Source organism: Hirundo rustica, chromosome 2 (assembly GCF_015227805.2).
Source record: "Hirundo rustica isolate bHirRus1 chromosome 2, bHirRus1.pri.v3, whole genome shotgun sequence".
NCBI lineage: Eukaryota > Metazoa > Chordata > Aves > Passeriformes > Hirundinidae > Hirundo > Hirundo rustica.
This window is the reverse complement of record NC_053451.1, coordinates 34,120,725-34,147,763: the sequence shown is the minus strand read 5'-3', so window position 1 is coordinate 34,147,763 and position 27,039 is coordinate 34,120,725. Positions and strand designations below refer to the sequence as shown.

Here is a 27,039-nt window from a genome sequence, read left to right as displayed (position 1 = left end):
AGAATATCGAGTCAAAGACAGCTTCCTAATTTATATTTTCTAACTAGAAGATAAAGCTAATTATTTTTAAGTGGAACAATAATTGCCATCAGAAATTAATTCCTTTAGTAGACAAAATCCCAGCCATGATTTAGAAAAGAGAGAGATGTTTCAGTCTTCTATTGATTTGTGTATGATCTGATTTGATCCGCAATGAGGACTAACCAGCAGCATGCTTGGTTACAAATGCCCAGAAAATCAGATGGGCACTTTTCTCACAGGGAGGAGCCTGCAAGCCTTTCTTGGAAGGCTAAATAGAAAACAAACCGTGAGCAGAAAGAATAATTAATTCTGATAGAAACAACAGGGGGAAACAAAAATAAAAATAAATAAATGGAAAAAAAAAAAAGAGTTCCGATTAAAGGTCGAAAATGGACTGGCAGCAGACCAGAGTGCAGACACTGGATAAAGCACCTCCTGCTCCTCAAAGGACTCTGAGGAGCTGGCGGATGGTGCCCCACAGTGCTGCACAGAGCCGTGAGAGGACAAGGACCAGCAGACCTCACAGTCACTCAGGTCTCCCCATCCAGCTTCCCCTGCTGCCACTGGACCTCACGAAGCCCTCTAAATACTACAGATGCCTAGAGAGTCATGCTGGAAGTTTTCAAACCCAACTGTTCTTTGTGCACCTCTGTTGCAGTCTTGGCTCTTTTTTGATCATTTCCACTGTGTTTGCATATTCACATGAGTAAAGCTAACATAAGCTCAATCTCTTCACTGGATGGACTGCAAACTTGCCTGTTGCTCAAGTGGAAAAGCCCTCACATCTAATGCTGCTGTTCTCACCTCATGGCCTGTGCTAGGAGTAAGAAAATCCTTCTCAAAATGACAGTGTCATTTTCCTTGGAGCTTATTATACCTCAGATTTCTACTTAATACCGTCACAGCCAGTCTCTGCCTGAGAGACCTGGATATTATTGAAACTACAAGAGCCTCCAAAATCCATTATCAAGAACAAAACTACCTCCTGACGGACTTGTGTTCTGCTCACACCTGTTGTTGACGCAGAAAAACCCACACATTTTAAACCTTCTCCAGTTGTTCTATTTCCAAACTATTTGAGGACTGCTGTAACTTTTCAGTGCTCTGTTATTCCACCCAGAGTGTCTCCTCAGCTTACTTTGCTCCTGATATAATTTAATAATGAAAGCTTACAATCTGTCTCCATTACGTCAGCAACACTACTCAAATGACTGCAGTATGCGGAAAATCATTTTCATTCTGTTTCCAGCCCACACACTTATCAGGGAAGGCTTAGGACCAGAGTTTGTAAGGATGTACAGAAGATTTAACAGTCACTATAGCAACACAGGTTAAAAATGAGAAATTATATTTTGTGGTGAAAAGGGAAAAGACTTTTATTACATTTTTTTATTAAAAATATACAGGTCTCAGCCTGAAAATTTGTGTCTTTTAAACACAAAAAAAAGAGGGATACCATCTGGGGATACTCACACAGTGTCATTTCATAGTACATATTTCTGGTTTCTTGGGTTTTTTTCCTACATTGCATTCCCATTTGCAAACCTTTTCTTTGCACTCACGAAAACAAGCAATCTATCTTCCATTTCACATGAAACTTAACTTTTTTTTTTTGCTGTTTCCTCGGACTCCAGTAGCTGGAGAAGAGTTTACCCAAGAACTCACAATATTTGGAAGCCTTACACTCCATGCTTACTTTTAAGCATATGTCAGCAGGATCAGAGGCCAGCATGCCCATGTTTTTGCTTAAAACCTGTCATCATGCTGTCAATGCATTCACGTGGTGTTCCTCCAAATTCTACAGTTACTGAGGAGAGTATTTCAGCCACGTTGTCTTTGCATTTCTTCGACCACTGCTGCTATTGATTAAAGCCACTGACAGAGCTGCTGTCAGCTTGGGGAGCTCACACACAGCTGCTTCCCGTCAGCTGCACACATTCCTGGTCAGGGAGGTATGGAAAGGAGCTGGAACCCCAGCCACCTGTTACAACATGTTTTAATAAATAAGGTTGATTGTATTTTCTATGGAAATAAAAATTCTTAGCTATGGTTTATCATCAGAACATTCCTGGAATTTAGTAGGGGAGATTTGTTGCTTTCCTAGGTAGACCTGATAGAAAGAGCTCATCTGTCATGGGCAAAAGGGGTGAACAATGGGAAAAGTGTGAAAAGTTAAGCTTGAGATCAACTCAAGTTTAATTCCCTCAACTGCAAAAAGCCTTTGTGACACTGAAAAAAAACATGGAGTATTTTTTTCTCTCCGTGTCCTGTATGGAAAAAGGTGACCTTATCATTTGGCAGATGCACCGGTGCCCAGTGAGGGCTTGGGCATTAGTATGGACAGCACTGGCAGCTCCATACCATGGAGGGAAGGAACATCTTCTCCCTGACGTTTTAGATGCAAGCTATACTCATTTCCAATGCTCAGATAAACATCAAAGCCGGTTTCCCTGCTGCCTCTGACTACTCTTAGAATGTAACTTGAGATAAAAACTTGTAGTTACTGAAATTCAGAGAATAAGGCTAAACTTTGACTGCGAGTCAGCCAAATTGATTTCCAGGCTGATCGGTATTCATGCATAATTAAAGCTGGGCTTTTTTTCCAAGCAGTTCACACATCTACAGTGTGAATACAATTATCAGTATTACAGGAGTAAGAACCATTTTTAATGGAAAACACTTCCAGAGTCATCCGAACACTTTACCTTTAGGTGCATACACCCTGAGACACAGAAAGGCACTTTGAGCAAGAACATCACCCATGTAAGGCAATCTACAATGCCCATCACTTTGTTGTTTTGCATCTTGAGGATGTTTCCAGTCTGATGCACCTCTGTTTGAACAGAAATATGAACTTCTTTGTAGAAATCCAGAGAAAAATTTACTTGCCAATAGCCTTCTATATTTACTTGCAAATAGCCTTCTATAAAGTGACTTTGAAGATGCCAATGTTAGAGGAACATACAGTTTTGGTGCATTTCTCTATGTTACAGCAGTACACCCTTTTTCTCTTTGACTGGACAAGTGACTATTCTGTCACATCAAAACTTACACATGGCATACCAGTAAAATAGTACATACGTAAGAATTTCCCAGCACATTCCTATCTCTCCAGTTTCATTTCTTTAAAAAAAAAAAAAAAAAAAAAAAAACAAAAAACCAACAAAAAAACACCCACAAAAAACAACAACAACAACAAACAAAACAGGAAAACACAAAAGCAGGGGCATTCCATTGTTTTCTACCAAAACCAAAGATTTAAGACCCTCAACTATTCACAGTTCCTTTCCTGACTTATTCTGCTCATGCTGTAACTGCTCAATTAAAGCTACACCCATAACTGCAGGCAGGAAGTATGGAAAAACAATCCCTAAGTGTCATGACTGATTAAAATCATATTATAAAAAGAATGTTTCAGAGTTAGTTTTACATCTGTTTAGTATTCTATTTTTAATACAGTTAGAAAGTAAATTAAGCCACTTACAGTGAACCAAAACTTCCCTTGTTTCCATGGAAATGGTTAGAAGGCTGATCTGAAGATAACCAGACTGGTAAATACAAATGCTTGTTACCAGCCACCTTAATCCCCACGGCTGCCTCTGGTGCGCACCATCACACCCGGGAACCTTTCACACTGCGAAACGCTTCTTACTGACAGCTGATTCCTAATCCAGTGCACTGGCAGAGCAGGACCCTCTCCAACATGTGTCACACTGATGGGGGCAGGGGCCACCAAGACTGCACACTCATCAGATAAAAACTCTGTGTCAACAACAGACCCTTTTAATATTCCACAATTTGAAGGATGAGCTGGTGCTTTTTTATTTTAATTCTCTGTCATTGCCAGTTTTTCATCTAACACTGCAATTTTACACTGGTGTAATGCTTGTATCCAGTGAAATTACTTCTGCTTTATCCCAGCATAAGCAAGATCAGAATGAGATCATTTGTGCTTTATTTGTTGGAGGGAAATGATGGATCACTGTTCAAATATTAATACTGACATTTGCTACAGGAAAATCATGTATAATATATCAGTAATGCACAGCAAGAGTATTGCCTGTGGGTGTGGTTGCAGGGGAAGTGTGAAGGTGCCTTCAGAGATTTTGTAAGAAAATGGGAGGATGTATGAATACTGCTACAGAACAACTAATAAAACTCAGTCATTTTTGCCTGTGTGAATCTGCAAACTTCACGCACATATCAATCTATTGGCCTGCTCAAGGCAGAAACCTGGCAAAACAGAAGAGAGGCCAGTTTTGCATGGCCGAAGTTTGAGTTCAAGCTGACCTGAGAGCTTGCTGCTACCCAAAGGAGTAGATAGTGCTCTTCCATCCTGTCTTTCCTTTCACTCACACCAGACACCTCTTCTAGCTTCATTCCTTGCACTAGCTTTCATGCTTGTCAGGTGTTTTTCTGAGGTCCTTCAATTCATTAATTCGGCAGAAAATGATACACTTTGGTGGGGGGAGTTACTTTTCCTGTAGCTCAACAAGTCAAATAACCCCAGCAAGGGACCAGTGAATGCCAAATTCAACATGTATGGCCAGAGATGACTGCAAAGAGCCTGAGCTGTGTATCTGAAATGTACCTCAACTCATTAAAACCCCTATCACACACAGAATCATAGAATTTCCTGAGCTGGAAGGGACTTAGAAGAAACATCAGGGTTTCAACTCCCACCTGTGACCAGGACAGTCTTAAGAATTACACCATGGTCCTTAAGGTCTTGTCCAAACACTTCTTGAACTTTATCAGGCTGGTGCTGTGACCACTTCCCTGAGGAGCCTATTCCAGTGCCCAAGCACCCTCTGGGTGAAGAACCTTTTCCTAATATCCAGTCTAAACCTCCCCCAACACAGCTTCAGGCCATTTCCTTAAGTCCTGTCACTGGGTACCAGAGAGAAGAGATCAGTGCCTGCCCCTCCTCTTCCCCTCATGAGGAAGTTGCAGAGTGCAATGAGGTCTCCCCTTGGTCTTCTCCAGGCTGGACAGACACAAGTGCTCTCAGCCACTCCTCAGGCTTCCCCTCAAGGCCCTTCATCATCCTCATGGCATTTTCTGGATGCTCTCTAATAGTTCATAAATTCTTATTCATTTGTTTAAGTAAGATGTTACTTTTCTGTACACACAGATAAACAAATGCTTTTATCCCAAAGCATGATGAACAGAGATTGGTTTTGCAGTTACCTTGTGCCCAGCTCAAACAGAATTAGCATCCACAATATTTATCTCACCAAACAATAAGGAAAAGTAGTGGCAAAACTTTGCAGTTAAGCTGTGGATTAGGTGTCAATCTACCACTCTGCTGCAGCATTATGTATGGCTCCAAGGAATATAAAATACAGCAAACAATACACAAAGGGGAAGGGGGCTGATGGTGATGTAACAGATCCAAGAAAAAAAATGTTTGTATGTACAAGCCCTGGAAGCAGGTAAAAAGCTCTTAGCCAGAGGTATTCAAGCCAGTATGAACAAATCTGGAGAGAATGGCTTACTGAGTGTTTTCAGGAGGACAAAAATGCATTATCTGTAAGCGACATATAATAGTTACTGTGATATTTCTGATGTGTCACATGAGGTCAAGCCTTTTAACATTTGTCAAGATGGAAAACAACTTGATCTTTTACCGTGACTTGAGTCAGAACAGAGCCCAGCCCTGACAGCAACTGCAAAAGAAACAGCTGGCAAAGACCTAACATGCCTGAGCAGTCTCATCACCTTAGATTTTTCAGTGTCTCAAGTCTTCCTTGAAAAAAAACCCAACATAACAGAAACCAAAAGTACTTTCTTTCCCAGTAAAAGCCTTCTGAACAGCATAAGCAGGAGAAACGCTCATCTTCCTGGCATCTGCTACTCCATGCCGCATAAAAGAGTGTCTCTTTTCAGATACTTGTCAGAATAACAACAAGCATAAAACACAAGAAAGGATATTTAATTTTAAAAAACTATGACATTTAATACTTTTTTAAAAAAAATATGTATAGATCAGTGTTGCTGATTAATTCCGGGAGAGTAAAGGTACTGTGTGAATCAGAAACCATTAACAAAAGTGAAGGTTTTCCCCGAAGCCCAAAGGACAGTTGGAAGTTTTAGCTTGCTGTTTTCTTAGCAAGTTGCCTTACAAGAACAGACAGAAAGATTCTATGTTTTCAGCCTTGGAAATAAAAGGTTAAATGAGACTCTCAGGGCTGCCTCCAACAACTAAATTGGAGGACCAAGACTTCTCTCAGACAGGAATACTGAGAGCACTACAGGCACTACAGGAAATGCCTTCTCAATGCAATCAACATGACAGCAGCCAAATATTCAGAAAGGGGACCTGAGAAGCTGCAAAATCTCCAGCTAATAAGGTCCTCAACAATCTGATCTAAGCTGGTCCTGTTTTGAGAAAGGGTTGGGCAAGATCCTTCAAAGGTCTCTTCCTACCTTAACTATTGTGTGGTTCTACCTTATCAAAGTGCACAGAGAAGATCATATCCTCTTCTTCCAGGCAGTTTTCAGGACAGCACGTGTGTTTGGAAAGAGTCATCTGTGTTTTACCACAGCTTTCTAGATGATATGTCTAGTTAAAAGTTACTAGTTTGTCACAGCCCCTTCTCCAGAAGATTGCAATATGAGGTTAATCTTACAAAGCTGAAATTTTGTATTCAGAGTATATTTGAGAGTAGTCTGGACTGTTTGCACCAGGGCTTTCAGTGAAAAAAAAACCTACTCAAGTCAACAAAGAGCCTACCTCCTTCACTGTACTTTAATGAATAGAGTCAAGCCCAACTCTGAAATGCTCCTTACAAGTCAGAAAACTGGTGACACAAGTAAGTTGAATGCAGCCTGGAGCTGTGCTTTTACCACGAGTCTTACTGCACAAAATTTCACCACTAGTTTCCCTCCCTGAAGATTCAGTTTCGTGGCACAATTAGCCTAATCAACTGCCCCTTTGCGAAAGGGGAAATTCTGTTTCTATTCTCAGACACAGTCCTATATTTCTGCTGATTTCCTTGTGCCAGCCTTGGCACAGGTTTAACTTTAAGGTGAGATGACACAGACCTATTTTGTTGGAGCAAAAGTGAACACAACTTTACTGGTTGTAACTAACTTGCCTGCTTGTGGATCCACAGGAGCAGCAGTGCTGCTGCAAGAGCAAGGGGGACAGGAGAGGATAACTATACTGCCAGGTCTTGCCTATAATCAGAAGAGAAAAAACCCTTGCAACAGTGTTAGAATAGTAAAATCAAAAGCAGACCTTTGTTTGGAAGTTTCCAGTTGTCTCAGTGGGGATGGGCACAGCGAAAATCAAATTTCTACAACTTTATAAGATGAATTAATTAGAACATCTAACAGGTACATCCAGTAGGAGATTAAGATGCTGCAGTAACACATCCCTGAGTCAGCCCCTTGTGTTGGTCCATGGGGTCCTCTTCCCCACTGCTTATTATGTTTCGTTCCCTACTTGGAGTAAGACTAAGCAATATTTCAGGAATGTGTCTAGAAGGTCAGCTTATTGTTCTAAAATCTAGGGGGAAAGGGTAGGAAAAGTACTGTGATAAAATCTAGCATGTGGCCAGCATGTAATAAGCTATGTGAAGATTTATCAAGTCTGAGGGTTGACCTGCAACTTCCCAGAGTAGCTTAATAATAGTGACACAACTTCTCTGGACATGCTTTGTAAAACAAAAGGTTTTAATAATGACAAAAAATAAACATTACTGATAAAGAAATATAAGTTGAACACAGTGTAGAGAACACTCTGACACTGGCTAAGGCAGTCCAAAAAAGCAATTGAGCCCCTCTGTGCAGCCTTTTTAGTACTCGATGGCTTAGGAGGGCTATGTGGCATCTTGCCCAATGAAGTTGGAAACAGGCTTTGAGGTACATTTCCAAAGCCCAATCAGTGCTCCTGTGCTGGCATTGGGCCAATGACAATGGGAAGGTTATGGAAAATTCTAGTTTAACTTCCTTACACGTTCAAAGGTAAATGAAAACTTCTTTTCCTTCTATAGAAACACCTGCTCGGGTGTGGGAGTACATTATAACAGCACTGGAGCTACAGCCATGCATTATCTACAAAGCTACAAATATATGAAAAGATATATAAAAAGCTTAAGCATCACAGGGATTCAGAGATCAGCTGAGTTAGAATTTGAAACTGCAGCTTGTAATGCAAATGCTCTTTAGTGCCAAATAGCGATGTCAGGAGAGGCCCCTCCAAGCTGTGCCGGGGGCTGGCTCAGCAGGGCAGTCCCCTGGCTGTCCCATGCCAGAGAGCAGCCAGGAGATGGCAGCTGAGAAGAAAAACCAAGGGTACTGATCCAAAGGAGCACAAGTACTTTTAGAGCCAACTTTCTAGTTTTAGCAGCATTTTGGACCTATTTAGCCTTAGATGTGTCTCCCTTATCCAGCACTTCCCAGAGGTTCCCAACAAAACTGGTTGTACTTTTCATTTTAACATTAACTGCTGGCATCAATATCCTGCTCTAAAGGATGCAAATGGGAGTTTCACCACAGAGCGCAGGGGTAGATGATCCATGCAGACTTGTGGGAACACCAGGAGCCTGCCTGGCTTCTGGCTTGCAGCCTAGCAGCTTGTGTATTCAAAAGAGACCATTAGATGATTTAGCCCGACCTGCTGTATATCATAGGACGTTATATTTCACCATCTCATCCTTGTGTTCAGTCCAATAAATATGTATCAGGTACAATAAACTGTTATTCCCTGTATATATGCCAGCCTGAAAGAATGAGATATTGTTTTCCGAAAAGGTATCAAGTCACTTCCAGTATCCTGCAGCCTGCAGCGTAAGACTTCCTTGAATAGCTCATGAAAAGGTGGGGGGGGGGGAGGAATCTGACCACTGAAGACTGGTAAAAGTTGCTGTTTAAAGGACCAGTGTATTTGATTAAACTGGCATCTTATGGCATGGAAATATTCAGTTGCCAGTAAGGATGCTATGATAAATATTTTTAAGAAACCAGGATATGGGTCATGATTCAGTGCATGGTACCTACTTAGATTAATTGCATTTAATTCCAAATATTTGATTAATATTATAGTTTTATGCAAGCAATAGTGATTTCCCATCTCTGGAAGTGCTCATGGACAGGATGGATGGGGCTTTAAGCAACCAGGTCGAGTAGAAGGTGTCCATGTCCATGGATGACCTTTAAAGGTCCCTTCCAACCCAAACTTCTCTGTGTTTCTACATATGGTGATGTACGGGGAATTTCAAGACACCTTACAGCAGAGGTATCAGGACTACCGTGCTCCTTCTCCAGCCACTACCCATAGCTCACTCATGTCTCACCTTCAACTGAGACCCCATCACCTGCCCTCTGCCATCCCATGGTTTAGCTCTTTAAAGGCACTGACATGAAGGACAGCGCTTGAGTGTACAAAGCATAGCTAATATAGAATTCAGAATTACTGGCTAAATGAGAGTGTCTCAATTTAAACAAAATATATGAGCCTTTTTAGGATATGAATCTCACAACTGTTCACTGAGAGCCCATCTCAAGCCTTCATTATTTATCTCACTGTGCCTGCAAAGTTACAGAAATCAATAAATCCCCAAGGCAACATTTCTGCCATCAAGAATTACCTACTGTTCAGGCATTTTCCTCAGGTGCAAGATTGTAATCATTAGCTGTAATATTACAACTCTCTCATGGCTTTCACTTCAATTCATGTGTCCAGTCCAGATTTGCAGCACAAAAGATATTGACATACTAAAGGGAATCCAGGAAAGATTATTATGATACTCAGGGGCTGAAGGACATGGAACACAGAGAGGCAGGTGTGGCAATCAGATTACTTGGTTTAAAGAAAACGTAGAAGGAACAAGGGAAATGTCGCAGCTACTTAATACTGCTGGGAGTGTACAAAAGATGGAGGCAGGCCCTTCTCAGAGTTAGCAACAGCGGGAATTGCAGGTAACACTTGGCACTACAGATTATGCTGCGCAGTAGAAGGTGCGCTCGGTTACCTCGGGGAGCGGTCACGCTGCTCCGGGCTGGTTTTCACCTCTTTTTGACAGAGAATTGCAGTACGTGATAAGCACCGTACCTCCATAGCTAAACAACACCTCTCTGTAACAGCTTGCAAGGCACAAGCCAGATACACCCCGTAAAGGGAACTTGCCCGTGTGGCCGCCCAGCGCCGCCCTAGCAGTCACACCCACACCACCTGAGCTGGGACCGAGGCCGCTTTGCGGCCACACCCCACACTCACACCGGGGCTCCTTACCTGCTCGACCCCAGGCTTCCCCACAGCAGAGTCTCAGACGGCCAGATCCCTAAAATAATCAACTCTTGGTGCAACGACTAGGTAACAAAATAAGAGCCCAAGCCGGTGCCTCCGAGGAGGGGTCCCGGGCAGAGGAGCGCCCGGGCTCTGCCCCATCTCGCTGCAGGCGCAGGGAAGTCTGAGCGCTCGGTCACCCGCAGGGCCACAGGTGCCCTTGTTACGCCACAGGTGCCCTTGTTACGCCACAGGTGCCCTTGTTACGCCACAGGTGCGGCCGTGCCCAGCCTCCGGGCTCGGGCCCCCGCCCCCGAGCTCGGAGTGCAGCTGCTCACCGGGATACCTGCGCAGGTGTGTTCCCCTACACCCCCCGGGCCGTGCTTAGTTGGCGGGCGAGACAGGAAGCGCACGGACTGCGTGCTCCTGCCCGCGATGGCCATCAGCTGCTGCCGCTCTGAACAAAACTGTCCCACACCGCCAGCCTCGTGCTGCCTCACAGCGCAGTGGAATTGTGCTTAAAAACGTGAGTTTCTTTGAAATATGTGCCTACATTTCAGGACATGGAGGCTCCTTTAATAGAGAAGTTCAAGATTTACTATGCCAAAGTGCAAAGAAAGAGCATTAGATGTTAGAAGAGGCCCATTTGAAAGCACACCCACTTTTACGGGTCTCGTGTATTCATTTCTCACAGCGAGGTCTTGAGGCAGGATGAGAATTTTATAAAAAAAAAAAAAAAAAAAAAGGCAAATTACAGACACGTTTTGTTGAACATGCAGTATTCCCACTCACAAAACAAGACTATATTCTACCTTCAGAATAACTTGAAGCCAATGAAGCACAGCTGCTTTATATGCTTCAGAAGTAGATTAAGACACAACAGGATGTTCAATAACTATGTTAGAAAAGCAATTCCTTGAGATAACCATATCAGTCTAGAGAAGGAAAAAACAAAACAAAACAAACAAACAAAAAAAACCAACCAAACAACAACAACAACAAAACCCCACAAAAACACCTGCTTGCCAAAACTGGCTCTGTACTTTCTATATCTTATAACTCCTTTTGATTAATACATTCTCTTACTCTGGATTCAAAAAAGTAAAAGCAAAGTTGGTGACAATTAAATCCTGACCCAAACCCTTCCGAACGGAGCTGTCTGCATGATTATGTGCTCAGCCTGAATTTACATCCTTTCTTATGTAACACTTGCATCAAAAAAGTGGTGAAAGAAGTCCGGCAGCAATTACACAGTTATCTAAAATACTGACACCTATTTAGGCTGTGCTTACATTTCAGTCCATGTTGAAAATTAATGCTGCAGTTACTAAAGGGAAAAAAAAAAAAAAAAAAAAAAAAAAAAAAAGAAGGAAAAAAAAAGAAGGAAAAAAAAAAAAAAAAGCTTTGCCGAAGTTTTCCAGACAGCTTTAACGTGCACCTCATTTTTCATATATTAATGTGATGCAGTGTTTTCCAAACTCAATAAATTTTTAAAATAAAGTGAAAAAGAAGTATTAGAAAGTACACAACTTTTGCAAACACTAAGAGGAAAATATTTTTAGCTTCATATTATACTATAACACATTCCTGGATTGTAGACATAGTATTTCTGAGTTCTACTTCAACATTTGCACCTCAGAAACTTCTTTTTAAAATGCTTCTTGCTATTTTCAAATCACTTTCCAATTGCCTTTATACCAACATCAGCGATGTGCATCACACCTGCTGCTCTACTGGCAATGTAAATCTGGCACAGGTGACCACAATCAAGGTCATTACAGACTGGCATGTCTGTAATTTAGTACAGAGCTTGGATTCCTACCTACATTAGTATCCCTTTAAAACACCAATCCTTTAAGGTCTGCACAACTGGGAGATTTAATTGTGTGTTACACTTGACTGAAACACTGAGAATTAGCCCCCATTCTAACATACACAGAGCTTTATTATGGTTCTTAGCTGGTTTTCCATTAATCACCCCCACAGTTTGACATGGTGCGTATGCTGTTTGCAATGGTGTAAGCCTCAAGGAGATTCAGTGAAGTCTCTGGAGAAGAATATATGCAAAATGGACAAGAGAGAGCACCCAATACATCTACCATGCTCATACACACACAGGCCCACCTGTTATGTATATTCAGTGCAAAGATCTGCTGCTTACTTTAGAAGACATTATTAGGGATAATGAATCCAGAGCCCTAGATCCTAAGGAGATGAAAAGGTAGCAAGAGTCTAGTATGCAGATGCATTGAGTGGTGCACTGTGATGATTAACAAAAAACCTCACAGTGAGAACTGTAAGGGGTCTTACTAATGATCACAGGTAGCTGTAGATGGAGTGAGGAGCAGGACAACAGGTCCATCCCTTCCTTCTCTCATAAGTTGGAAACATAGAATTGTTGAGGTTGGAAAAGGCCTTTAATATGATTAAGTTCAACCATTAGCATGATACCACCAAGTTCATCACTAAGCCATGTGCCTAAATGCCACATCTACATACCTTTTAAATTCCTCCAAAGATGGTGACTCCACTGCTTCCCTGGGCAGCCTGTTCCAGTGCTTGACAATCCTTTTGGTGAAGATATTTTTCCTAATATCCAGTCTAAACTTTCCCAGACACAGTCTGAGGCCATTTTCTCATTTTCCTGTCACTTGTTATCTGGGAGAAGAAATCAAACCCCACCTGGCTACAACCTCCTTTCAAGCAGCTGTAGAGAGTTAAAACGCCTTAGCAAAGACGGTCAGAAACTGCGTGGATATCACTTGCTCAGACCCTTCACTTATGTAATTAAGCACGAGTGCAAACTCTATGGGGTAATCAAGTCTGCAGCTTATAAACTCCATCCATATGTATGTTCTGCCATTCCTCCAGCAGCTGCAACCTGGAGGCAGGAATCACATCAGCATCCTGCCTGCACCTGAGGGGATCATGAACCAGGGCTCTTGGGACTACTTTGATCCATCAGGGAATGCCTTGCAATTCTGCAGTTGCATTCTTGTCATGACAGTTTAATGGTGCACAGAAATAATTGTTCATCACTTCACCACACTCTTAAAGCAGCGTGGGTGCTCATAGCTGACAGAAGCAAATGTTTTTCAGAGACAGAAAAAAAAAAAAGAAATTATTAAGGAAAAACACTACAAAAACAAATAGGCACTTAAACCCTATTTCTTAAATATGACAAGCCTTTTACTAAGCCCTGCCATAACAAAACCATTAAAAACTCATTGAGTGGGCTGTGGAAACTTCTATCAGATAGATATGAGATTTCATTGACAAAAGAACAAGACCCAAGAGGTGAATGAGCCTGGGATCTGTAAGATTTGTAAAGTCTTTTAAAGTTTATTGTACTTTATAAAAAGCTAAATATTACCGCCGAAGTCTATGGAGACCACTCCTACATCTATCTCTGTTTAATGGAGTGGTCAGAAAGATAAGCAGGAAATTAATTTCTCAGATGCTAATAATGGAGGAATTGACAATTTTCATTAGAAACAAAATAATGTTTGCAAATGCTGTGATTTAATCTCAGTAGCCATCCCAGTATCTTCTGCATCCCCTTCCATTGCTTTCTGTCCTTTCCTTTCCCAAGGGGGATGACAGGCCTGGCAGTTAAATGACTTGGAGGGCTGTATGCAGGAAACCATCAGCACAGGCTTCCTGGAAGCACTAACATGAACTCATTGCTCCAGTTCCTTCTTCTCTAGCCCTCTGCACACAGCTATCCATGACTGCCATGTCACCCTCAGATATTCTCTGCATAGTACATTTGACACTAAATCAGTTGGACATTGCAGTCCTGTTGGTGAAAATCCTCCCACTTTGCTCAGATCACATTTAAGATACAGATATGGTCATGATATGGTTTCCAGAGTGGAAAGTAATTGATTGATCCATCATTTGATGGATTTATATACACGGATACATTATTGCAGTAAATATCCAGATGCAGGCATTAACATCTAGATTATATATCTAATCAAATGTATATGTGTATATATATGTGCAATGTATCTAATTGATATAGGTTAAGAAATGGCACAGAAATTCCTTCAACAGAAAAGCAAAGACTTGCCCTTGCTTCCGACAGCTAAAAGGTATCAATTTACTTGTTAACCAGGGAAGCAGCAAAGAGAACAGTTGTAATAGGAAGCTGAAGTCAGGAGGGCATGTAAAAGTACCTGCTAAAACATATCTGTTCTATACATAGTCCTATTTTTCAAGTCTTTTAATACAAAATGAAGCATTAAGTTTGTTCACTTCCCCAGTAGTTACATATTTCTGTGATTTTCAAACATGCCTCACCATGTACCATCATAAAGGGCCATCAATTCACTAGCTGCTTCTCCCTCAAGACCACCAATCCTCATCCTCATTAAGACAGCTGAAGCCAGAAAGGGAGCTGCCATTCTCTAAACTCCACCAGGAGAGAGTGCAGGGGGTCACCACTGCCTCTCACACTGAATCAGGGCCACAGGCAGAAGAGGTGCACACAGGAAATTGAGTGGAGTCAGGGTTAGGAGACGGGAGAAAAGACACTGAAGGATGAGGAAGTGGTAAAGAGCAGCAGGCTGTGCTGATGAGGCTGGGAGACAGATGAGCTCAGAGGAAAACCATTTAACACTGGAAGCAGATGAATGGAGTTCCTGCCAGTGGCCATGAGGCAGGAGGAAAGTGGCTGCATCACTGTTGTGGGTTAAGTGTGGCCCTTAAAATTTTATACACTATTGGGACAGGCAGATTCTCCTCTAAAGTCTTAGAAACCAGAACTGAAAGTAAAACACTAGACACATTTGTGATATTAGAACATCAAGGAGTGCTGGGGATCTGACTCATATTTTGAACACATAATGATGGTAATATTGTGACACTAACAGCTTCAATTTACTATAACAGAATTCTCACGGTATGTGTGATGGGAGAACACAGCTGCAAACACTTTCATGGGGAGTGTTGGATGTTTATGTATCATTTAGGCTGGGTTTATGAGCCCAGTCTTCCTTCAGATTAAGAAAATGGGAAGAAAAAAAAAAAATCCATTTACTTGATGATTGTGTACCCAGGCATTATTGGAATCCATAATAAAAGGTGTTATTATTTACTTTTATTACTGACCAACATTTTCAAACCAGAGCCTGGAGCAAGATCCCAATCCATATTAAGGCGCTTTAAGCATATTTGGTCCAATACGATATATTTTCCACTGATTTTTCTATAAGCAGCCATAAAACATTTAAACTACTTCCCCAAAATTTGATCAAAATTAAAAAGAAGACCCAGTGCTGGAGGTAGAAATATTTATTCAGTCAGAAACTAAACAGAATGATCTGCTGCTGCAAGATTTGGTTTCAAGATGTTTCCCAGCTTCTCTAAAAACCATATCATTTAGGATCATTTAGAGGTTATGGGGAAATACCTTATGGTGGGGAGCTGTGGATGGAATTTAAATTGAAAGTATTTATCTCCTCTTCTAGTTTATGCCAATGTTTAGTGTTACTCCATAAAGCAAACCCTAGCATAGATATAAATCTGTCAGCATTGCATAAGTAATGTCAATCCACTGGTCCTTACATAGATGCTATTGCTGATGGATCCCTAGCAATGTCACTCTTCCCATGCTGATTTGTGCACCTTGGACGCAGCACAACAGGCAATTTGTATGCAGAACTTCCCTACCAGCAGCAGACAAAACAAAATATCTCTAAAATAATATGCGGCTCTTGTGGAGCCCGAAGGATGATTGAGAAAAGGAAAGAAAAAGCTGAGAACTAGCAACCCCTGAATGCAAAGGCTGTGGGAAGCCAAGTCCCATTGCTTTGACAGCTGTAATCCTGACTGAGCCCTTTTGGCACTTTGGACACAGGGATGCCATTAATAACACCTTTCAAGTCATTCCTTCTGTTACCTCTGCTTTATAGCTCCTCTTTATTAAATTACTGCTTATCTCTTTAAATATGTATTTTCAAAACAAGGGAACAGAGAGATAGGATTTATCAAAGCAAAAAATAGCTCATGGGTCAGCTGCCCCAGGCTACGTTGCAAACCAAACAAAAAGAATGCTAAGCTGCCTGTCACCAAAATCATCGAATCTAGGAGTTCAAGCACAGTTCCTGTGACTAAGAAAATACTTTTTTGCTATTCCATTGCAAAGGCTGCTATTGACATAATCAGATTTTATCTTTGGTCATTACAGATCTAAGCTTTTAAACTTTTTTCTTCAAAATGCTGGACAATATTCTGCTTTTAAAGATCAAGAAGTCTAGTTAGTGTTTTCCAGAAAATATCAAACTCTAGATGCTCATCCTTACCCTGCTCTTCATTAATCAAATGTTTTATACCATGCTTCCAAGCACGGAGCAGGCTGCCAGCACGTTCCCTGGAGCAGATAGTTGGAACTGGCAGCCTGCACACAGGGAACCCGTATCAACCTCCCCTTGACCTTCAGGCTGCTGTGAGGGTCTCTGCTCACACTCAGAACAGCATTTGTTCTGTAGCAGAACCTTCTTTTCTACTGCTTCCTAAACCTCACTGCTTTACAGTGCAGTACCAATCTGTGCTTTGCTCATTCTGATACCACAGACCTAAGCAGCACCTTCTTCAACAACTTAGATGAAAGAGGTTTTCCCATCTGTCTGAAATGTTACACAAGCTGCTATTTAACGACCACCAGCTGGGTTTTGTGCCAAATAATGGCTACAATGGCAAGTACAGGATTTTACTTGTCTAAATAATTACTTTTTATCTCTAGTTTATTATTTACACCCTTTGTAGCACACACCTCACATTTCAACAAGTCTCTAATACGCACTAACACTAAAAAAAAAAAAAAAAAAAAAAAAAAAAAAAAAAAAAAAAAAGAGCCTAAGGAATATACAATTAATCCCACAACACAGACTGAAGAAAGTCTATCACATCACAAGTTTTAGGACCTACCCAGCTGCTGGCTTGACATGAACACCTAAAATCAAACTTTCCAAAACATTTGCTTTTCACAGCAAAATGTACTGGGTTTGTGTGGCAAGGCCTTTGACAGCAGGCATGCTATAAGGTGGCTTCTGTGAGAAACTGCAAGAAGCGTCCTCTGTGTCCAACAGAGTTAATCCCAGACAGCTGCAGGATGGACCCAATGCTGCCCATGGCAAGGCCCATCAGTAATGACGGTGGCACCTCTGAGATAACTTTTTAGAAGGAGGGGAAGGGAAGAAAGGTAAAGGTGTGAGAGAAACAGCACTGTAGACCCCAAGGTCGGTGAAAGAGGGGAAGGAAGCGCTCCATGTGCTGGAACAGAGGTTTCCCCATACCCTCTGGAAAGGCACCCATTCTGAAGCAGCTGATGAAAAACTGCAGCCTGTGGGGAGGAACCACACTGGAGAAGTTTGTGAGGGACTGTGTGCCATGGGAGGAGCCCCATGCTGGAGCAGCAAAAGAAAGAGTGCATTAAAGAATAGCAGAGAATACTTGAGCTGAACTGACTGCAGCCCCTAATCCCTCTCCTCTTGCATGACTTTGGGGAAAAGGTAGAGAAAATAGGGAAAGACTTGAGTCCAGGAAGAAGGAAGGAGTGAGAGCGAAGGTGTTTCAAGATTTGGGTTTATTTCTCATTACCCTACTCTGATTTGATTGGCAATAAATTACATTAACTTTCCCCAAGTAAAGTCCATTTTGCCTGTGACAGTAACTGGTGAGTGATCTCTTCTTGCCCATAGGTTGACCTGTCTTGGATTATGTAACCTAAAAATGTGTATTCTAATTCATCTGTTTAAAGCTGGGTTTTGGGAGATGTTTTATCCTTCTTTCAAAACAAAGACATGACCATAAGAAGATTTTTATTCGATTTTCTCTGCCCTGCCCAGCTGAGGAGAAGAGGGATAGGGCAGCTTTGGTAGGACACCTGATGTCCAGCCAAGGTCAAACCACCACAACAGCTGGTTCCCCATGTGCAGAAGAAAAATGGTATTTTTCTTGTCAAACTCTGAACTGCAATTAAAGACAGCAGCAACAACAGGCCTGACCTGCTCAAGGTTGCACAGATCCAGTGGTGCACAGTGCTTCTGGTAGATGAGGGGCTGTGGAAGGTGCTGCAGCACAGACCAGGCTGTCCTGTGTGTGTTGTTCATGCCGCAGGGAGCAAAGCCAAGCACTGCCTCAGGAGGCTGGTGCAGATCCTCACCAGCAGCGATGCTCTGGCCCCATCCATGTGGTGCGGATACTGTAGCCCACCACCAGCAGATGCTATTTGTGTGATAGGACAAAGTGAATATAGCTTTCACCTTTCCCTCTGTGCCTTCTCAAGCTGTGCCAGAGGCTCCTGCTTGGCTGGCTCATGGGGGACATCCTGGTGATGTGATCTCATTCTGTCTCATCTTCTCTGTACCCACACCCACAGCGGGCTGTAGTGTTACAGGACCTTGCACTGATGAAGAACTGGAGTTTAAATGCACAGAAATAAAAGAAGAGGAAGATATCTCTGACTTTTTGATTTACTTGTCTTCAGCATTTAATGTGTTGAAATAATTGTGCTGCTCACTTGCGCTTTACAAGATGTGTCACACAGTTAAAATTTAACAGACAAATTTCACCCTGTGGATTTGGGGAGGGCAATAGTCTGTTTGGCAGTAGCCAGGTAACGCTTTCTGAAGCAAACATTACATGTACCCCAGAGGTTGGGGGTTTTTTTCTGCTGAGAAGTATCTTCTGACCATTTCCTATCTCATACTTTTTTCACAGTCAAGAGCAGCTCCATCACTCCTGACAGCAAACACAAAGGGCTTTGTGGTGCTGCATTCAGGTTTGGGGTGCAGTTTACCTCAAAATGGGGCTCAATACGTTTGCTGCAACTAAGCTCTCTACCCAGCTCATGCTTCCAAGAAATTGGACACATCACCATGAACAGCTTCAGCTCAGAACCCCTCACAAACTCATAGCCAAAGTCACATCTATTTTTGGGTGGGACATTGAGGGGTTTTTTTGGTTATAAAATAAAACTGAAAGCAGCAGGGGAGTAACAGGCCCAAGCAACTGTGTCCTCATGAACACAGGTGGGTTATTCATTGATAAACAGTACACAAAAGTCTCTGCAATGTTAATTTGCTCATCCTCAAGTGGTGCTCTACTGTTCTTTGTGGATCCCAGATCCACAAAGGATAATAATTGCTGAATAATACAAAGGTCCCTGCATAGCTATCAGACATTAATGACCTTTGCTTACCAGGCTCAACTGGAGCTCAACTGCTGAGCTGCAGTGAAAGGCCACATGGTCCTATTAAACTCCCTGTAAAAATTGCAATCAAAGAAGGCATCATAGTCTCCATAGTAACAACTGAAAAAATCTCCATGGATATCACAAATAAAATAAAGGGCTCTGGTTGGAAATCTTGAGTAGTGAGTGCAGCCCAGAGCCTTTCTTCATCCTCCCCATGGCCCAGGATCCCCTTTCAGACCAGCCTGGGTCCACCAGTCCCTTCCCAAGTGATGCCACAGGATACCAGATTCCAGTTTCACCCCTGTGGCAAAGCCAAGGAGGTGAGAACTTGTGCAGTGGTGCTAAAGAGACACTGAGTCCTGCAGTGTTTATGAGGGAAACAGAAACAACAGAGATGAAAAGCATCGGTGCAGGGAAAGTAGGTCCCTGAATGGCATGAGCTGGTTCTTCACACTCTGGTGTGTTTGAGGAAGTAGGTGGGGACAAGGCATAGCTCTCATCAGGGCAAAGGCAGCAGCAGCAGCGACCAGGTCTGCTGTCCTGCTTGTTTATTCTGGAAAAAGAAGACTGGTCACATCCTAGGAAACCCAGGGGATCCCTGTGGACTTTAGTATGACCAGGAAAGAGAGCACAAGGGAGAGAGGAAAGGATTGCTCCCTGTAGCTACAGAAGAGGACCCACATCAGGCACAACTCAGAAAGGGATCTGAATAAGACCAGAGAGCACAGAAGGCAGGTAGCTTTGCAGGAGGACACCCTCATCCTCTAGATCCTCTTTCAAACCAGGTTTCCTCTGGGAAACTCAGGAGATGTTGATCTGTATTTATGTAAGGAGCCATGAATAAGTCACACCTGGGAGAAATTTAGGGGCTAAATAATGCATCTGTTGCTCACCAACAGAGATGTCTTGCTTGGAGATATCTGCTTGAAGCTCTGTGCTGCTAGGACAGACTTGCTCTGGCACCTGAGTTACCCTGGGCATCTCTGCATGTTCCTGATGATGCTAAAATGTGCCCATGGCAGGCATTCACCACTTCCCCCTTAGAGCTACTTTACAAGTGTATGTATCTGTTCTGTCCTCAGTGTTTTCTTGACTGTGTGCTTCTTGATCCTTTTTACCCTGTACACACACCACTATTCTGCCACCTTAAATGTATTTCCTCCTCCTTGCTTTTTACTGCTTTCAGGTTTTGCAGAATGGAATCCTTTCTAACTCAAATCACTGCCAAGTCATATAAAATACATAATCTTTCTTGCACATATATAAAAATATTCTCTCAGTCTTTTCTTTTCTATTGACACATTTCTCCAATTCATCCACGTCAGTCTGGCATTGATATGCCAGAACCAGCAATACTGTTCCACCTGTGCTACATACAGCTGGATCATCACCTCCCCAGAAGATAACGGGTTTGCCTCTGTGTGTAGCCCCAAAATCATATTCTTCAGTGCCAATATAAGCCCACTAAATGGTTTCCCACTGCTTTCTCCACCGTTTGGGTTTCATTTCGAGTGCTCTGTAAGTATATCTATCCTGCAGAACAGCTGAGTCTCTGATTATTTTTCCCAGATGTAAGAAACTGAATTTTCCAAGCTGGAACTTTTCTTTTACTATTATTCTATATTTCTAACTTTTAATATCCTTTCTACCACTTTTACCCTTATTAATCTTCCCAGCTCCCTGTAAGGCAACATCCTCTGCTCACTTAGGGATATGGTATATCTGGAGCAGAATGCAATCCCAGGAACACACTGAGACTTCACTTGACAATTTGTTCCCTCATGAGAGGCATCTGTTACATCTGCAGATAGATACATGGTAAATTATTTTTCCCTCCAAGCTTTCTCCTTGCTTCTGCTTGGCTTGCAGGAAAGAAACAGCAGGCTAAGGCTGGGGGTCCCTCTTCCAGCCCTTCTTCCCATGGCTGCTAACCCATCTGTGTGAAGGAAAAGAGCTGCCCCAGAGAAGTGAATCACATGATACTGGATGGTTGTGGTTGGAATAGACCTCTGGATCTATAGATCACCTCAACCCCACTATTAAAGCAGGTTCAGGTAGAACAGGCTGAACAGGATCACATCTGGGTGGGGGGGTGGGGTTGAGTATCGCCATGGAAGGGGACTCCACAACCTCTCTGGGCAACCTATTCCAGTGCTCTGTCATCTTCAGGGTAAAGAAGCTTTCCTCTCTATTCAGATGGATATTCATGGCTTTCAGTTTGTGACTGATGTCCCTTACCCTGTCACTGGACACCCCTGACAAGTCTGGCCTAATCCTCTTGACAATCACCCCTAAGATATTTACATGCTTTTTCAAGATTCCTTCTCCTCCTCCTAACTACTGCTCACTCATGTCATCTTCATGGGAGAAGAGATGAACTTGCCCCTGTCATGCTGCATACAGTTCCTTATAGCTCACCAGGGAAGCAACTCCACAAAAATTAAACACAAATTCTAGCAGCCTCTCTGTCTCTCTCTGTGACTCCTTCCCATTTATTATTTCTTCCTCTGTTTATCACCTTCCTTGATGGTCTCAGGCAGTGTAAAAGTACCCTCAGACAAAAAAAAACACTCCTAAACTTTTGTTGTTGGTTTTTTTTTTGGTTTTTTTTTTTTTTTTTTTTTTGGGGGGGGGGTTGGGTTTGTTGTTTTGTTTGTTTGTTGTTTTTTTTTGTTTGGTTGGTTTGTTGTTGTTGTTGTTTGCAATTCACTGAATCAAAAGCTCTCCTTTGCGAGACAGTTTTTTCTAGACATACAATTTCTACACAATCTCCCACTGGAGCTACTGAGGGTTCAGACGTTTTCTAATCTTTCTCTAGCTCTAACTCCCATCAGCACTGATGGTCAGACAGGCTGAATGCACTGATTTCAAGTGCTATTCAAATGTTTTCATTCTCTTGCTCCATATGTTCCCTAGCCAGGGAACAGATTTTTTTTACTGGCTGCTGTCAGGATGGATCAGCAATTGGTACTCAGAGCAAGATAAATAAAGATATGGAAAGGAAAAGTTATAGAGTTTAAATCCTTCAAGTACAACACTGACTTAGAGTAACAGGTACTAAATGTTTATCTCTACTTTTTAAATCTCACATCATTCTAGAGTGGAAGCAGATGACCATCCCCACCCTACAGCTGAGGAGAACACACAGAAGCACAAGACATATCAAAGTTCCCATTTTAAATGTCCCCTTTCAGTTGGCCCCAGAACCTGTCAGGTATTTTTGCATTTTCGCCAGAGGGATTAACAATTAACATTTTTCTAGCTGTTAATTACTGTTGGTACCAAATGTAAGAGTCCTTCAAATCCGATGTGAAAGGCTATAGAGGTTTTCTAACCTATGATTTCTGTAGAAGCAGTGGGAGATCCCATCTTCCAAAATCAACCCAAGGCATTTGAGGGGATCTTATGACAGGGGTTGCCACTAAAACCAAATGTATCTTTGCATGTGCCACTGCCACTGTTCTTAAAATTATATTCACAGTCTTGAAGTTTGGAAAAGACATTTATGATCATCAAGCTCAAGAGTCAGCTTAGTACCACCACCATGTTCACCATCACATCGTGTTCCATATCCACACAGGTTTGGAACACTTTCAAGGACAGGGATCCATCAATTCTCTGGACAGTATGTTCCAATGTTTTACAACCTGTTCCATTAAAAAAAAAAAAAAAAAAAATCATACTACTAAAACTAAACCTCCCTTGGTGCAACTTGAGGCCACTTCCCTTTGTCTTGTCACTTGATGCTTGGGAGAAGAGACTAACACCTACCTCACTACAATCTCACATAATTGTGTACAGTAATAAGGGCCCCCTTTTCCCAGGCTAAACTTGCATCTCCTTCAGCTGCTTCTCATCACACTTGTGCTCCAGACACTTCCTCAGCTCCACTACCTTTCTCTGGGGTCCTGCTTCTAGGCCGGATCACTGGGAAGAGGCATGGCCAAGACATGTTATTTGGTATCACCTTATGTCATTGTCAGAGGATAGAAAAGGGTCTCCCTGTCTGGCTTCTGGGATGGAGGGTGTCCTTCTCTGGTGGAGCAAAGTCTGGCAGGGTGGAGAACCTGTCAGCCATTGTTCACTGTTTTAGGGTCACACTGTGTGGAGTTGGGCTTAGCCAGCATTTTGCATAGAAACCACCCTCTCTTTATACATTTTCCTTATGAATATTGTTGCTGTTACTGTTTTTCTTTGCTCATAGCTGTTTCCAGTAAATTGTTCTTATCTCAAGCTGTTACCTCCACCTTTTGTGTCTCCCACTGGAGCAGGGAAGGGAGCAGCTTGTGTTTTTCTTTTAGTGGGAGCACTAAATTGGGAAATACCATTCCTAAACCATGACATCTGGAAATGTTCCAGCACCTCCATGTCCTTCTTGTAGGGAGGAGCCCAGAACTGAACACAGGATTTGAGGTGTGGCCTCACCAGTGCTGAGTACAGGGGACAGTCACTGCCCTGCTCCTGCTGGCCACACCAGTGCTGATCCAGGCCAGGATGTCATCAGCCTTCTTGGCCACCTGAGCACAGGTTGGCTCATGTTCAGCTGCTGTTGACCAGCACACCCAGATCCTTTTACCCTGGGCAGCTTTCCAGACACTCTGTCCTCAGCCTCCAGCCCTGCATGGGGTTGTTGTAACCCAAGTGCAGGACTCACGACTGAATTTCATTTCCTGCCCTCCAACAGATTTACAGTCCCATCTAACTTGGTGTCATCTCCCAACTTCCTGAATGTACACTCAATGAATGATGAGAAAGAACTCCATTTCTTGATTAGAAAAAAAGTACACGTCCACTGCAATGCTGGGGACCACCCTTGCCAATGAAGGGGTGAAGCAGAGTTGGAGCAAAGCCTGAAGAAGTTGAGGGAAGAAAGGAAGGGAAAGGCTGAAAACAAGAAATGTTCTTGGTCAACAGAATACCTCACTGAGCAAATATCTCTGAGCACTACAGGCTCAGACCTTGTAACCCTACGTGTTTCTTCCTCTGCATTTCAGGTATTTCTGGCTCCTTTTTCCAGACACAAAGCTGCTCTGAAATGAGACTTCTTGAAGGGCTCCAGCTCTAAAGAGAAATTGCAACTACTTCTGCAGACAAATGTGATGGATGAATGCAGCTAGCATGAGGTCTTTGGAACAGCCTTTCCTACCCATTGGGAAAAAGAGGATGTAGATAGCCAGTGAAACCCTCTGGTGTCAGGCAAATGAGGATAATACGTATGCTAGTAATGCCCTAAGAAAGCCGCATAACATAAAATATACGTTTCTCATAACAGTTATGCAAAGCAAAATATATATATTTTGTACACATATTTATCTATAGAAAATACCAGATGCTACTTTAATTGTTAGCTTTTATAATAAATGTAATTTATGAAAAAGATATAATGTTCAAAAAGGGAAGGTTAATGAAATCTGCCAAGTATCACTTGGAAAGTGGATGCAAAGAGAGAGAACAGTGCCCATTTATCTCTTTTTCCTGATGTCACGAAGGAAAAGATTAACAGAAGGTAAAAGTAAAACCTACAAGGTCAGGTTTGATTGCTTATTTGTTGCTGCATTAGGTCTGATATGCCCAATGAAAACCAATGAACCTTAAAAACAGACCTGGACAGGAATAAAAGATCTGCCCTCTAAAAGAAGGACAGAGAACAGTAATAATTCAGATGGAGATCATGAGTCAGGGCAGGGCTTGTCTTACCAGGTGTAGACATCTACAATGTGGGTGTGTCCAGGAGAGGCACTTCAGAGGCACAACTGCTCTTATTCTGAGGTCTGCATCTGAAACAGGGGATGCCTCTTGCCTTGGAAATGCCTCTTTTTCCACAATGACAACAAAAAGGGTTCCTCCTGAATGTGTTGATCTGCACTGCAGAAGGCTAAAATTGGTCAGAATTATTATAGATTCCTGTAATGGTTTTAATTTAATAAAACCAGGCAGAAACACTAATTAATGTAGGGGTTTTAGCATTAATTTTCTTTTTGTGGGAGGGAGAGATTAGGAGGAAAAAAAAAAACAAAAACAAAGCAGGCTTAAGCTTAAAAATGAACAAAAATAGTTTTATTAATATATGTTAAAAGAATGAGAAAAAAAAAAGTTGAGAAAAAGAAAACTTAAACTAAAACAGAATGATACCTTAAAACATGCTTCTTTCCTCTTACAAACTATTAACTTTCTTATTGAACAACACAGAAAGACACAACTTAGGATTTTCAGTCGGTTTCACTATTTAGACATAATCACTCATTACTTTTTAGGAGAAGAGTCTTTCTGAGATCTTTTTATGAAGACCTTTGCCACAAGACAAAATAGTCCAGTGCTCTCAGTGTCACACATCTGCTGCCACCCGGAGTTTTCGCACACTGTGATGTTCTATCCACAGAGCTTCTCAGTGTATCTGGGATACTATTTACGAATACTTCTTCTAGTCTAAAGACATCTTGTCTCAAAGGGCTGAGACCTCCTTTTTGATCCAGGAGCAGGGGTTTCAAAGTTCCCAAATAAATCTTAATTACATCAGTCCTTAATTTTGATTAGAATAGCATTCTACCCAACAATACTAAGATGCTGCAAAGAACAGTTCATTTCTCCATAATTTACCCTTGAAAAGTCCAGTTAAAAATGTCCACTTCTTCAATCCTATTCCAATATTATTAGTTCTTTCACTTCTAATCTAACTGACTTCACGTAGTGTCTATTTCTATGTACTTTCTGGTTTTCTTTCTTCTCTCTCAAGGAAGAATTGTGCTTTAAAAGTTCCATTGTTGCTAGAAAAGGGTTAAATCTGTTCGGGCTTGCAAAAACCACATGAGGCTGTAGGAGCTGAAGAAAATGCAAAGGTGTGCCGATGGAGGAAGCTGGTAGATGTCCTTTTTTCCACCCCTTGGTCTCATCTAGGGCAGTCCCGCTCAAAGTTGTTATGGAGCTGCAGGCTTGCTTTCTCCTCTGCCAGCGGTGATTAAGCTGGGCCATGTTCTGGCCCCTTCTGCCGTGGTCTGAGCCCAGGGCCCCGCACTGCCGAGCTGCAGCTGCCCCTCTCCCCTGCCCGCAAGCAAAGGGAAAGGGGCTCAGCCGGCCCCGGCTCTCCCTGTGCGGGCAGCGGCCCCCAGACACCCGGCCACCCACAGGGGCAGCAAGGCCCGACCCGGGGCCACCTGCTTCCCCTGATGTTACCTCATGGCTGATTCTAAAGCGAGAGACTGATCTCCAGCAATTAGTTTTAAATGTCCCCTCCAAAGTCACGTCGACATTTCCCATTGGTTAACTTAGCTGCCAATATCCTATCTAGCTTTTTGATAGGTCCCTGTTTTCCTCCCCAAACTACTCCATGGTTAGGGCAGGGGAAAAAAAAAATAACTCACATTTTTCTATAACTAAAAAACAAAACTGTGCCAACCCATGATAATTCCCTATAATTCAATGATAGCACAGAGACCCATCAGCAGAGCAGGGAATTTGCCCCTGGGTGATTCAGCACTGGTCAGAGTTGTACCATCTTGTGAGTAGCAGCCAGTTATGGGGCAAGGCTGAGGAACCATAGTCATGAGGCTGGGAGCTCGGGGATGGGAACTTGAGAACCAAGCAG

The 27,039-nt window shown here is 42.4% G+C and overlaps 1 protein-coding gene across 14 annotated transcripts in view; it reads right to left on the bottom strand.

Annotated features, from left to right (window-relative positions):
- DLG2 (discs large MAGUK scaffold protein 2) overlaps window positions 1–27,039 on the bottom strand; it is a 984,477-nt gene that overhangs the window by 889,360 nt on the left and 68,078 nt on the right. The window contains exon 1 of one of the 14 annotated variants that reach the window (XM_040055803.2): window positions 12,755–12,937. The exons of 12 other annotated variants lie outside the window; for them this stretch is intronic. In XM_040055803.2, the coding sequence (XP_039911737.1) occupies window positions 12,755–12,887 (133 nt within the window). In that variant the 5' untranslated portion in view covers window positions 12,888–12,937. Of the gene's footprint in view, window positions 1–10,261; window positions 10,392–12,754; window positions 12,938–27,039 lie in introns of those variants that run through there. One more of the 14 variants, XM_040055816.1, reaches the window with a different exon arrangement.